General features: G+C 46.5%; 1 protein-coding gene across 1 annotated transcript in view; it reads left to right on the top strand.

The window, feature by feature from the left end:
- DNAH10 (dynein axonemal heavy chain 10) overlaps positions 1-14,683 on the top strand; it is a 147,762-nt gene that overhangs the window by 42,593 nt on the left and 90,486 nt on the right. Inside the window, 9 exon segments of the mRNA XM_047826686.1 lie at positions 970-1,146; positions 2,115-2,240; positions 3,110-3,282; positions 3,725-3,876; positions 8,445-8,609; positions 9,230-9,437; positions 11,418-11,574; positions 13,836-14,312; positions 14,416-14,574. Of these exon segments, the coding sequence (XP_047682642.1) occupies positions 970-1,146; positions 2,115-2,240; positions 3,110-3,282; positions 3,725-3,876; positions 8,445-8,609; positions 9,230-9,437; positions 11,418-11,574; positions 13,836-14,312; positions 14,416-14,574 (1,794 nt within the window).

Raw genomic sequence — 14,683 nt, 5'->3', positions numbered from 1 at the left:
ACTTATTATCGAGAGACAGAGCATGAGCATGGGAGGGGCAGAGAGACGGGGAGACACAGAATCCGAAGCAGGCTCCAGGCTCCGAGCTGTCAGCACAGAGGCCGACGCGGGGCTCGAACCCATGAACCGTGAGATCATGACCTGAGCTGAAGTCGGACGCTTAACCAACTGAGCCACCCAGGCGCCCCTTAATGTTTATTTTTGAGAGAGACAGAGCATGAGCATGAATGGGGGAGGGTCAGAGAGAGGGAGACACAGAATCTGAAACAGGCTCCAGGCTCTGAGCTGTCAGCACAGAGCCCAACCTGGGGCCCAAACCCATGAACCGTGAGATCAGGACCCGAGCCAAAGTCCGACGCCCAACCGACGGAACCCCCCAGGCGCCCCAAGAAAGGACATTGTGACACAGGCTCCAACATGGATGAATCTGAAGACATCATGTTAAGTGAGATAAGCCAGTCAAAAAAATCCCAATTACTGTATGATTCCACTTACGTGAGGTGTTTAGAGGAGTCAGATTCCTGGAGGCAGGAAGTAGAGTGGAGAGCACCAGCGGCCAGGGGAGGAGGAGGGGGAGTTAGTGTTTCACGGGTCAGTGTGTCAGTTTGAGACCATGAAAGTGTGGGAGTTGGATGCAGGTGGTGGTTGTGTGACAGTGTGAATGTGCTTAATGCCACTGAAATGCATTTAAACATGGTAAACTTTGAGGCGCCTGGGGGGCTCAGTCAGTTGGGCATCTGACTCTGGGTTTCGGCTCAGGTCATGATCGCACAGTTCGTGAGTTCGAGCCCCGCATCGGGCTCTGTGCTGACGGCTGCTTGGGATTCTCTCTCCCTTCTCTCTCTGCCCTGCCCCCCCCCCCCCACCAAATACATAAACATTAAAAATGTAAAGACCTACATCTCAAGTTAAATCTTTCTTGGCGAACATGCTGATGCATATCACAGACCACTTTTGATTGCTTTTCAGATCGACATAGTTAATAAACTCTTTGTTCAGAACCTGGACAACCCGCCACTGTGTAAGAACCACCCTCCGGTAGCAGGTGCAATCTACTGGGAACGGTCCCTGTTCTTTCGGATCAAGCACACCATCCTCCGATTTCAGGAAGTGGAGGAGATATTGGAGAGTGACCGAGGAAGAGAGGTATGTTGCTTCCCCGGAGCTGTTGCCGGGCATATCTCACGGGTGACCTAGAGCCGCCGGTGTGAGAAGCAAATCCTGGCCTGCGACTTCGAAGGCCTTTCCTGTGGTCCCTGATTTCAGGCTCATACATATGATCGTACATATGACATCTTCCAGGTAACAGGCACGTGGGCTTCTCCCTGAACTTGATTTTCAGCTTCTCTGGAGGGTGACCATCTTTCTGATAATACTGTTCCTCCCCCACCCATGGGGTTTTGAATGTTATATAGAAGGGGCTGACAAATCTTTTCTTGAAAGGTCCAGAGAGTAGGGGCGCCTGGGTGGCTCAGTCGGTTAAGCGTCCTACAGCTCAGGTCACAATTTCGCGGTTCGTGAGTTCGAGTCCCACGTCGGGCTCTGTGCTGACAACTCAGGGCCTGGAGCCTGTTTCAGATTCTGTGTCTCCCTCTCTGTCTCTCCCCCTCCCCTTGCGCGTGCTCTCTCTCTCTCTCAAAAATAAATAAACGTTAAAAATAAATTTCAAAAGGTAAAAGCCGTTCTTAGCTCTTGGGCTGAGGTCTGCTGATCCCTGCTCGTCGGCCTGGATTTCAAGGCATACCTTCTCATACATACCCTGCAAAATTCTTGGAAATCTCTATACTTATTTTTGCAAAATGCACTAACAGATTTTTTTTTTAAACATTTATTTATTTTTGAGACAGGGAGAGACAGAGAGTGAACAGGGGAGGGTCAGAGAGAGGGAGACACAGAATCCGAAACAGGCTCCGGGCTCTGAGCTGTCAGCACAGAGCCCGACGCGGGGCTCGAACTCACGGACCGCGAGATCATGACCTGAGCCGAAGTCGGCCCCTTAACCGACGGAGCCACCAGGCACCCCAAGATTTTTTTTCTTTAATAGGGTGAGAGAAAGAGAGGAAAAGGTGTTAGATTTCTGAGGACAAACTGACGATTGCTGAGTTCTTTGGCAGGTGAGACAGAAGTACTTGGAGGTGGGTTGGACAATGAAAGGCTATGAAGACAGAAAGTATGAGCTGTGGAAAGAGGTAACCGAACAGGCCCTGCCGAATCTTATGAAGAAGAGTCTGCTTACTAAGGTACGTACTTCCAGACCCTTGTCCAGATCGTGGCGGTCAGGTTAGGTGATGGCGTCTGCGATTTTCTGGAGCTCTGGTTTGTCGGCACGGTTTGCCGTTGATAGGTATTTCCAAGTGGAAGACAGAGAAGGGCCAAGGTTGTCCGGGGAGGAGAGGACAGGGGCAGAGAGGGAGGAGCCGGAGGCAGCATAAGGTCACGGTTAGGAAATGCGCCCGAATCCGGCAGCCCTGCTGACTCTGTGGGCGAGCGGCTTCACACCGAGCCTCAGTTTCCCCATTTGTAAAATGAGTTGGATCAGATGACATCAACACACAAAGTATTAGCTGAACCGGGTGTGAAATGGCTGACAGTTGAGCTATGGAAAAAAACACCATTTTGCCCGATTCACCCTTATGCACAGTGCTTTAGCCGGAGCCTGCTGCCCAGCAGACGCTCCGTAAAGAAATACTAGCCGTGAGGGAGGAGAGACCCGTGCACAGCATCTCGAGGTGTGTGGCCTCTGAAACCCTGAAGTAGGTTCCAAAATGAGTGCAGAGGGCCAGACTGGAGACGGCTTGGGTCCCATCAAAAGGGGCAGCTCCTGCTCAATCCCGGTCTCTGCTTGTCAGCGTTCCTGGTTTTTCCAGGGAAGCCAGAATTCCGGATGTGCGTGCGATTGACCACTTTTTGGACGTGGGTGGCTAAGTCGAATTCTTTAAACCCTGTTCACTGAACAAAATACGTGTTCTAGCTAGCTCCAGCCAGCCTCCCGGTCTATCAGGGCATCAAGGGCCCTACGCTGATCGTCTGCAAATTTACGTTGAACTTGGGTCATCTGGACCGCTTCTTGGACCGTCCATGCCATGCTTGTGAAATGTCTCTTCCACAGACTTCTGCCGCTGCTGATGAGGCTGCGAACTCCGAGAAGGGGGCCGTGTTTGTAATAAATTTTTCACCTGCTCTCAGGGAGATTATTAATGAAGCAAAGTACTTGGAACAGTTAGGATTCCCCGTCCCCGAGTTAGCAAGAAATGTTGCTCTCCAGGAGGACAAATTTCTTAGGTAAAAAGATTTGTCTCTCAAATCAACAGGGAACTTTTTTGATCTCAGGACCCCTTTCTATTCCATTCCGTTACAAATTATTGAGAACCCCACCCCCTCCTGCTTTCATTTGTCTGCATTTTATAGCTACCGGTATTTACCATGCTGGAAATTAAAACGAAGCAATGTGTGAACTGTGTATCTAGCCATTCACCTGAAAGTAACAATAACAAACCTGTTATGTGTTAAAAAAAATAAATAAACACTTCCTAATGAGAAGTATACCGATATTTTCCAGAAAAGGAAGTTAGTGGGAAGGTTGGCATTGTTTTAAATTTCTGCAAATCTTTCGACCAAAGTTTTAGGCTGGTGAAAGGTCTTTGGTAACCTAGATAAAGGGTAAGCTGTTTACGAGCTCTGTTGTGTGTCCTCATGTCAATGACTTTCCTCCTGTAACGCACAGGTACACAGACGGAATACAGCGTATGCTGGATCATTATCACATGCTCGTAGGAAAGTTAAATGAGGCAGAGGCTCTGCTTCTCGACGATCATTCCCAGGAGTTGATAAGAGTGTTTAGGTCTGGATATAAGAGGTTAAACTGGAACTCACTAGGTAACATAATTCATCCTCCTATTCATTGCCTTTTAGACTTTGGAATGCAAAAAATATATGCTTGTAGGTTATTTTAGTTGAATTATAATCTTTGCATGTCTATAGACACGGTCAACATCCAGGTTTTGAATATTAATCATTTATATTTGGTAGAACTTTGAATTCATCTCAAGGCTTTTATGGGGACTGAAGACAAGATTTGGACACTCTGCTGACCCAGTGCTTTCTCCTCCAAAAATAAAGCAGCCTTTACTGTTTTTCCTAATATTTTTCTATTGTTTTCTAATATTAAAAATTTTAATTTTGAGATAATTTATAGATTCACACCCAGTTGTAAGAATTAATACAGAGAGGTCCTGTTTACCCTTTACCTAGTGCCCTGGCAGTAACTTCTTGCAAAACTATAGTACAACTCACGACTCAGATGCATTGACAGTTGAGGCACAGAGCATTTCCATGCCACAGCGATAACTCATGTTGCCCTTTTATTTATATTTATTAAAAAAAAATTTTTTTAATGTTTATTTTTAAGAGAGGGAGAGAGACAGAGTGTGAGCAGGGGGCGGGGGTGCAGACAGAGAGGGAGACACAGAATCCGAAGCAGACTCCAGGCTCTGAGCTGTCAGCACAGAGCCTGACGCAGGGCTCGAACCCATGAGCTGTGAGATCATGACCTGAGCCAGAGTCAGATGCCTCACTGACTGAGCCACCCAGGCGCCCCTATTTTAAAAAAATTTTTAATGTTTATTTATTTTTTAGGGAGAGAAAGAGGCAGGCAGAGAGAGAGGGAGACACAGAATCTGAAGCAGGTTCCGGGCTCTGAGCTGTCGGCACAGAGGCCGATGTGAGGCTGGAATTCACAAACTGTGAGATCATGACCTGAGCCAAAGTTGGACGCTCAACCAACCGAGCCACCCAGGCGCTCCACATGTTGCCCTTTAAAAAAAAAAATTTTTTTTAATGTTTATTTATTTTGACAGAGAGAGAGAGAGAGAGAGAGAGAGAGACAGAGCATAAGTGGGAGAGGGGCAGAGAGAGAGAGGGAGACACAGAATTCAAAGCAGGCTCCAGGCACCAAGCTGTCAGCACAGAGCCCGATGCGGGGCTCGAACTCACGGAGCGCGAGATCATGACCCAAGCTGAAGTCGGACGCTCAACTGACTGAGCCACCCAGGGACCCCACATGTTGCCCTTTTAAAGTCCTACCCACCTCACTCCCATTCCTAGCCTCAACCCGTGCAATCGCGAATCCATTCTCCATTTCTATAATTTCGTCATTTGTAGAGCGCTCTATAAAGGAAATCATATATGCCCTTTTGGGTTGACTTCGCCACCTTAGCCTGATTCTCTGGAGGGTCGTCCAAGACGTTGCACATATCGGTGGTGTGTTCCTCTGGTGACTGAAATCTCATGGTTTCAATGTGCACAGTTAGGTTAGCCATTCACCTGTTGAAGGATATCTGGGTTGCTTCCAGGTTTGGCTATGATGAGTAGACGTTTGTGCCATAAAGCCATTTGTGTGTGGGGTTTTATGTGAACGTGAGTTTCATTTCACTGGGATAAGTGCTCAGGAGTGCAGTTTCTGGGTCCCATCCTACTCGCATATTTAGTCTTTTTTTTTTTTTTTTAATTAATTGCCGTGGAGCTGGCTGTGCCATCTTATATTTCCACCTGCAATGTATGTTCCACTTTTTCTGGATGTTGGCCAGTATTTTGGTATTATCACTATTTTTAAAAAATTGTAGCCATCATGTAGCTCTGTGATGATCTCGTGGCTTTGATTTGCATTTCTATATTGGGGAATGATGCTGAGAATCGTTTCGTGTGCTTCTTTGCCATCTGTATGTCTTTTTTGGTGAGATGTCTGTGTTTTTGCCCATCTTCTAATTATATTGTTTGCTTTTTTACTTTGAGAGTTCTTTATATGGTTTAGATACTAGCCTTTTGTGGGATACGTGGTTTGCAGATATTGTCTCCCAGTCTGTAGCTTGTGTTTTCATTCTCCTAACAGCATCTTTTGCAGAGCAAAAGTTTAAAATTTTGAGAACCCCAATTTATCGAGTTTTCCTTTTACGGATCATGCTTTTCGTGTCAAGTCTAAGGACTCTTTTTGCCTAGACTGACATCCCAAAGATTTTCTCCTTTTTTTCCCCCCAAGTTTGTTATAATTTTATATTTTATACATAAGTCTGTGATCAATCTTGATTTTTTTTTTTTTGTACAAAGTGTGAGGCTTAAGGTGAGGCTAATTTCTCCTCCTCCTCCTTGACCATGGCTATCCAATTGCTTCAGCATCATTTGTTGAAAAGGGTGACTTTTTCCCGTTAAGTTGCATTTGCACCTTTGTAAAACACCAGTTGGTCATATTTGTATGGGTCTGTTTCTGGGTTTTGTGTTCTGTTGATCTATGTGTCTGTAGCTATATGCTAAGTCTTGAAATTGGGTAGGTAGCCCGATTCTACTCATTTTTTCTCTTAAGCAAATTGTTTTGGCTGTTCCAGTTTCTTTGTTTTTCCATGTAAATTTTAGAATAATCTTGTCTGTATCTACCAAAAAATGCTTGCTGGGATTTTGATGGGAATTATGTTAACTCGGTATATCAGTTTGGGGAAAATTGATATCTGTATTGGGTTGAGCTTTGTGATCCATGAACATGGTATATCTTTCCATTTATTTAGATCTTTGACTTCTTTTTTTTTAATTTTAAAACATGTTTTTAATGTTTATTTACTTTTGAGAGAGAGAGAGAGAATATGCAAGCAGGGGAGGGGCAGAGAGAAAGGGAGACAGAATCTGAAGCAGGCTCCAGGCTCCAAGATGTCAGCACAGAGCCCAATGTGGGGCTCGAACCCAGGAACCATGAGATCATGACCTGAACTGAGGTTGGACGCTCAACTGACTGAGCCACCCAGATGCCCCTGATTTCTTTCATTAGCACTGTGTCATTTTCAACATACAAGTTTTGTACGTGTTTTGTTAGATTTATGCTGAAGTATTTAATTTTTTGTTGAATGGTTGTAAATGATACTGTGTTTTTAATTTTGGTGTCCACATGTTTGCCACTAGTCTATAGACATACAATTAATTTTTTAACGTAATTCCGTCTGCCTCCGTGGCCTTCTCTGATGCGATCATGACAGGCATGAGGAGCAGAGACATTGGGGTGCCTCATCACAGTTTTATGAAGGTGGAAATCTAGGCTCTTCAGCTGGCTCTTACCGGAATGAGTTTGAGTGAGGTCATGGTTTTGTCTATGGAGTTTGGAGTAGAGCAGTGACTGTAAAGTTTTCTGTCTTGCCAGGATGTCCCTTTCCTGGTCCTGTGGCTAAAGAGAGCAGGCTTCTTTTTGGACTTTGGCATTTATGGTTGCCAGCTTCTTCAGCTCTGCATCTGAGATATAGAAGGAAAAAGAACCCAGGAAATTCATCACTGTGAACCCTTGGGTCCCCAGCCAGTTGGCTTCTCTCCACTTTTTAGAGTCATGTTTGTTTGATAGATAATGTGCAGGGTTCTTAACTGTGATTAGCAGGAGGAATAAGGAAAAGCACATCTCCTCCCTCTTCCTGGAAATAGAAGTTCCCTTTACTTTTTTAAAAAGGCATTTTTGTTCTTCTTTTTCCCCCTTCTTCCTCTTTCCCTTATTTTCAAATCTTCTCCCTTCTTTTGTCATTTCCTTCTCTTCTCCCTATCTCCTTTGGGTGGAAAACGTATGTTTGGACTTGGGCTCCGGAGCTAAACCCCTGGGTTAAACGATCAGCTCTGCCCACGTGACTCAACCTTGTGGAGGCTCAATATCCTCATCTGTAAATTCAGCATAATATTAGTACCCAATTCACAGGACTGTTGTAAAAAATTGATGACAGAATAATATGCTTAGACCGCTATGTGACCGATCACATGTGTTTAATCCAGGTTGACTATTCATATTATTCCTGGTTATTTTTCTTTCTTTAAAAAAAATTTTTTTTAACGTTTATTGATTTTTTGAGAGTGAGAGAGCATGGGCACAAGCAGGGGAGGGGCAGAGAGAGAGGGAGACGCAGAATCCGAAGCAGGTTCCGGGCTCTAGGCTCTGAGCTGTCAGCACAGAGCCTGACGCAGGACTCGAACTCACAAACCATGAGATCATGACCTGAGCCGAAGTCGGAAGCTTAGCCGACTGAGCCCCCCCATGCGCCCCTGCTGGTTACTTGTCTAAGCAGCAGGCCAAAGGCGATGTACGTGGATCAGGGTAGGGTGTAGGTTCAGGTTGCCATGCCAGTGAGAAGACAACAGAGCTGGACCTTCTGTTTCTCCTCACAGTGCTTTAGATGATGATTTGCTAAAATCTGAGCAGGAGAAATGTATCGTTCAGTTGACTCTGAGAACAGGGCTCCTTGTCCTGGTCCCCAAGGGTGCTACGTGGATGTTTGCTACCACGAATACCCAAGGGGATGGAATGAACATGGTCTCTCCTGGGAAGGGATGCCAATATTAACATTCTGATGTCGGTCGGCGGGGTATGGACAGAAAGAGCTGAAAGCCAAGCATCTTTTTCTCTTCTCTCTCTCTCTTTTCTCCTTCCGAAGGTATTGCTGACTACATAACTCGGTGCAAACAGGCCATTGGGAAATTCGAGTCCCTTGTCCACCAGATTCATAAGAATTCAGACGACATTTCTTCCAGGCTGACGTTAATAGAGTCTGTAAATCTCTTTAAATATCCAGCAGCTAAAAGTGAGGAAGAACTCCCAGGTAGATATGATTTCTTATTTCTCTGATTACAGAAGAAATTAAATGAAAGAACCCATTGGTCATGGCTGCGTGCGCACAGGCGTGCACCCCACCCCCACCCCTCCCCCACGTTTGTTTCGGAATAAGACCGTTCCTAAAGGTCTTAGTCAGTTACTGGAAAGGATCATGAGTAATTCTTGCTTTTTGCCCTGTTTTACGTCTTGCTTAGTTTCACGGATCCCTGACTCTGTGGGGACCAGTAGAACTTTGGCAATAACTTCATAACAGTAACACAGATTGTGTTTTTATGGGCTCACGTTTACTTGTTGAAGCAACATCCTTTAAGCGGTCTTAGATGAGTCTAAAAGCAATTCAAGAAAAGCAAAGTCGCCCAGAGAAAATAAAAGCCGCCCTTTGCACGTGGTGTGCTTTGGCACACGCAGTGCACATCCCTGTGTTGTCATTTATTCTTTTACTTAGGGCGTGTCGTGAACTTTTGGTGTTGACGTATTTCCTGCTTGCGGTCTAGGTTAGAGGCTGCTTTTGTATTTTTAAGATCTGCAGTTAGCGTTCGGATGGCTCTGCGAGTAACATCCCTCCCTGTGTTCACGAAGGACTGTAACCGGTGTCTTCCTCTTCAGGCGTGAAGGAATTCTTCGAGCACATTGAGCGAGAAAGGGCCAAAGATGCGGACCACATGGTCAGGTGGTATCTTGCCATTGGGCCTCTGCTGACCAAAGTCGAGGGCCTGGTCATCCACACCAACACAGGCAAGGCTCCCAAACTGGCCTTCTATTACGAATACTGGGAACGTAAAATTTATGACGTCTTGACAAAGCTCATCCTGAAGTAAGTCCACCTCGTTTCCTGTCGTGAAGGCAGTGTGCATAGACTAAAGGAGTTTATGCATGGGAGTAGTTAAAGGAAGGGTCATAGAGTGCAGAATAGAAATGATTTGGACGGTAAGTCTGCTTTCTGGTCAAAGAGTGCTCACAGGAGGGAAGGATGGCTTTCTAATTTGGCTCACGTTCTTGTCAGGCCCCTCAACGTTCGGAAAAGGAAATTATCCCCCGTGGGATCATTCTGGGAAGCCGCCCTAGGACAGTCAATGTCTTCTATGTGAAGGACCCCCGAAGAAATTTCTCTAGTGTCCCTTTTGAGCTTAGCCTCCTGAGAAAGTATTATTTTTCTTTTCTTTTTTTTTTTTTTTGTTTTTTGTTGTTTTGTGTTTAAACGGTGTGGATACTATGGATCGTTGACTTGAAAGATTTCCCTTTTCTCCTTGACTGCTAGGAAACTTAGAACCAAATTTGTAGCCTAAATGCAGCAAACGTAGAAGTATTTACGATTGCATTGTCAGTTACGTTCTTGTGACTCTAGACTCTATACGTACCCTCTGCATATATGTGTGTATTTGAATCTAACACGTATGAGAGCTTACTCTGAAGGCTCGTGTTATACTCCTTTTGCAATCTCACCCTCGTTTTCCGGACACAGTGTGTTGGAAGATTAAGCGACTTTCTTAGCCTCGGTCACACACACACCTTGTAAGAAGAACGGCTAGGATGCGAACCTGGTCCAGCATCACTTTGCTAAACATCTGTGATACGTGTCTCTTTATTTTATCCCACTTTGAGTTTAGGGTCTCTTACTACAGTTAAAGCATTCTTGTGAGCTGCTGAAGTCCACTTGGGAACAAGACGTTAATAAATAAAATAAATACCTTTGGTCGTCTTGCTTCCTGGACCCAGTTTGACAAATTTCACTACGTTGATCCTTTACAAAAATCTGTTTTCTACACGTTTCATTTATCTTCTTCTTTTTTTTTTTTTCTTTTCATTATTGCTTCTTAGATTTCTGCAGCAGCTTCTTACACAGGGCACCTCCTATAGTGTTTCCTTTTTTAATATGCTACGCTTTCCCTTGATCCGTCTGTCGATCCATCCATCTATCCATCCATCCATCCACTCATTCACTCATTCATTCACTCACAGGTTTCTTAGATCCTGCGTGTGTCAGGCACCAGGCCAGACAGGGCCCCTCTCCTTCTGGATCTTTTCCATCCTCATAGGAGAGACACAAAACACCAGGAACCCAGACATAACCAAGATGATTTCTGTGAAAGAAAGAAAGCAGCACAGTGTTTTGGGACAGGAAACGGAGTGGCCGTTGTAAGGGGGTGCTCAAGAAAGCCACCCTGAGGCCGCGTTTTAGCTGAATCCTGAGGACCAGGAGCGAGCCACAAGACGAGGGCCCTTTCTGGGAGAAGACAAAGCCAGTTTTATGACCATCTTTCCCGAACCATGTGGAACAGCTTTTGGAAGTCATCACTGTTACTCAGGTGTCTTTCAACTAATAGATATTCACTTCCCCAAAGTGGAAATGAACTACATATAAGTGTAGGCCAAAACGGGGGCACATAATAAAACTCAGTGCTCATTGCCCGCTATGACGCCAGAGCGTCTTACTCCACACAGAGGGTTTTCACGTGTGATTTTTTTTTCAACGTTTATTTATTTTTTGGGACAGAGAGAGACAGAGCATGAACGGGGGAGGGGCAGAGAGAGAGGGAGACACAGAATCGGAAACAGGCTCCAGGCTCCGAGCCATCAGCCCAGAGCCTGACGTGGGGCTCGAACTCATGGACCGCAAGATCGTGACCTGGCTGAAGTCGGATGCTTAACCGACTGCGCCACCCAGGCGCCCCTCACGTGTGATTTTTGTGACACCAGCCGTTTCCGTCAAGTGTTGGATATACTCCACTCCAGTGAGTCCTGGGTCTGTCTGTCTGTCTTTTTTTTTTTTTTTTTTTTTATTAACCCCTCTTAGGAATTTGCAGTCTTTTAATTCTTTAATCCTGGGAAACGTCCCTCTGTTCCAAACGGACACCATCCTGACGGCGCCCGAGATCATCCTCCACCCCAACGCGAATGAGATCGACAAAATGTGCGTCCGTTGTGTCCGAAATTGCGTGGAGATCACCAAGGTAAGGGCGGAGGGGTCTGTGGATCCACAGCGGGGCTTGTGGCCACCGGCCGCCAGGCCCGCCGGCTTTGGGGAGCACGTCGCCGAGGCCGCGGAGAGCATGGGCTCCGCTCTGCTTCTTGTCCAGACTCTTGCCCTCCTCTGGGCTCCTCTTCCAGCCCTCGAGAGCCTGGGTGTCCCAAGGCTCGATCCAGGCTCCCTTTTCTCCTCTCCGTGTGATCCCGACCCGTCTCGTGCCTTTAATGCCATCCTCGCCCAGACCTCTCTACTACCCACCCCGCTCTTCAAGTCTCTTGCCTCCTCGATGTGTCCCCTCCGACCCTGGTGTTGGCAGGTCCAAGGTGGAATTCTCGACTTCCCGTCTTGCACCCTGCCCCTGCCCCCGGTTTCCCTACTGCAGGAAGCGGCGCCCGCAGCAGCCCTGATGCACGAGCCGGGAGCCCAGGAGCCGGCCCTGATTCTAGACTTTCCTCTGTCCACCTCTGTCCCGCCCATCGGAGGTCTGGTTGACTCCCGGCATCCCTCCCCTAGACGATCGCATGTTTCCACACCCCCTCCTCCACCACGGGGTGGCGGGGGGGGGGGGTGTCAGAATTCTCTTTTTAAAATACGAATCACTTCACGTCAGATCTCTTGTGCAACCCCCCCGACGACTTTACGTTGCATTCGGACATAAGCTGAACTCCTCACTGTGCTCCCAGTCCGGCACCTGCCTGCCTTCCTGAGCTCACTTGCTACATCTCGTGCTCCCCCGCGCTCAGCCCCACCGGCCTCCAGCAGCAGCACTTGCTCCTCCTTGAGATGGTTACGTGAACTCTTCCCTCTGCCTGGAAATTTCTGCCCCCAGACTTTTCCCTGATGGCTCCTCCTCGTTCTCTGTCCTATCACCCGTTCCATCTTCTTCCCATCGCCTACCGCTGCCTGACCTTTTCTTCTTTCCTCGCTCATCTATCCATGACTCTCTTGTGCCACTAGAATGCAAGGTGCATGGGAACATGGACCTTGTGTGTCTGTCCACCTTTGAATCCCCCGCGCCCCCAACAGCATCTGGCACATAGCTGGCTCTCAACTATGCAAATGGGGTCAAAGGAGTGTCTGTTGGCCAATAACCCGTAGTTTGTGTCTCACCAACAATGGGAAAATGGGGCCATTTTTATGGATAAGGGATGTCACATCCCCTCAAGACACTAACATTTTCTCTTTACTTGGTTTGTTCAGAAAGTCAAATATGTTTCAGGCATTTTTTTAAAGCATAAAAATGAGGGGCGCCTGGGTGGCGCAGTCGGTTGAGCGTCCGACTTCAGCCAGGTCACGATCTCGCGGCCCGTGAGTTCGAGCCCCGCGTCGGGCTCTGGGCTGACGGCTCAGAGCCTGGAGCCTGTTTCCGATTCTGTGTCTCCCTCTCTCTCTGCCCCTCCCCCGTTCATGCTCTGTCTCTCTCTGTCCCAAAAATAAATAAACGTTGAAAAAAAAAATTAAAGCATAAAAATGAGTATAGATGTAGATAGGGAAGTTAATTTAACTGTACTTGGAAATTAATAAATTGCATATATTTTATAATCTGTACAAGTAAAGTTGTTTATTAAACCTCAGTTATGTAAATTCTCCTTACGTTATAGCTTTTATATAACTGCGTCTTTGAAGAGGGAAACAAACAATTTCCAAGGAGTAAATAAGTAGGAAAGACTCTCTGTGAAACAGTCTGGGTATTTTTAAATTTTATTTTATTAAAAAATTTTTTTAATGTTTATTTATTTTTGAGAGAGAGACAGAGCACGACCCGGGGAGGGGCAGAGAGAGAGGGAGACACAGAATCCGAAGCGGGCTTCAGGCACCGAGCTGTCAGCACAGAGCCCGATGTGGGGCTCGAACTCCCCGTGGGGGGCTCGATGTGGGGACCGTGAGATCATGACCTGAGCCTAAGTCGGACGGTTAACCGACTGAGCCACCCGGGCGCCCCAACATTCTGGATATTATTCACAACATTTTATACCAATTTAACACCCCCCTCACTAGATGGATTTGAGGCTCCTGGTGAAGCCTGCATTATTTTATGTTCATAAATGCTTTCTTTCAAATAAAAAAGAATGTTTACCTGTCCTTTCACAAAATGTCAGAAATGTACTTCCTTAACAAAAATCAGCTTTTTTTGACGAGGTTCTGTGACTGGCGAGACTTACTCCTCAAGTCACGTGACTTTATGCATAGGAAGCAGAATAAATGCTGAAGTGCTGTCCTTTTTCCTGGTTCTTCTTTCACCAGCATTTTGTCCGATGGATGAATGGCAGCTGTATAGAATGCCCTCCTCAGAAGGGGGAGGAAGAAGAACTCGTTGTAATAAGCTTTTACGATGATATCTCCCTGAACCCTCAGATAATTGAACAAGCCGTCATGATCCCCCAAAACGTCCACAGGATTCTGATCAGTCTTATGAAGTACCTCCAGAAATGGAAGAGGTATCGACCTCTCTGGAAGCTGGACAAGGCCATCGTGATGGAGAAGTTCGCCTCCAAGAAACCTCCTTGTGTGTCCTACGATGAAAAGTTGCAGTTCTATTCCAAGATTGCCCAAGAAGTCATGCGCCACCCCTTAGTTAAGGACGAGCATTGCATCAGGCTGCAGCTGGGGCCTCTGGCGAGCACGGTGCAGGAAAACGCCAGGTCCTGGGTGACCTCGCTGGGAAAGCTTCTCAATGAGTCAGCCAGGGAGGAACTCTATCACCTCCATGAAGAGATGGAGGTATCGCTGGGGTTAATTACACTACTTCTCGTGATAAATCACGTCTCTGTTGGGGACTGTGTTTTCTAGGTTTATTTGGTGTCCTTTGACCTCTCTTTTGCAGAGCCTGGCCAAAAACCTGAAGAAGAGCCCCAGTACCCTTGAAGACCTCAAGTTTGTCCTTGCCACGATTGCAGAAATTAGAAGTAAATCTTTGGTCATGGAACTGAGATACAGGGATGTCCAGGAGCGATACCGCACCATGGCAATGTATAACCTCTTTGTGAGTGAACAGTTTCCTTTCTTTAAAAGGATTTTTTTCATGTGTATTTATCTGAGAGAGAAAGAGAGAGAGAGAACATGCATGAGAGGGGCAGAGAGAGAGGATTGGA

The sequence above is a fragment of the Prionailurus viverrinus genome, chromosome D3, assembly GCF_022837055.1.
Source record: "Prionailurus viverrinus isolate Anna chromosome D3, UM_Priviv_1.0, whole genome shotgun sequence".
Classification (NCBI taxonomy): domain Eukaryota; kingdom Metazoa; phylum Chordata; class Mammalia; order Carnivora; family Felidae; genus Prionailurus; species Prionailurus viverrinus.
The sequence above is the reverse complement of the archived record's forward strand: the minus strand, read 5'-3'. Positions and strand labels throughout refer to the sequence as shown.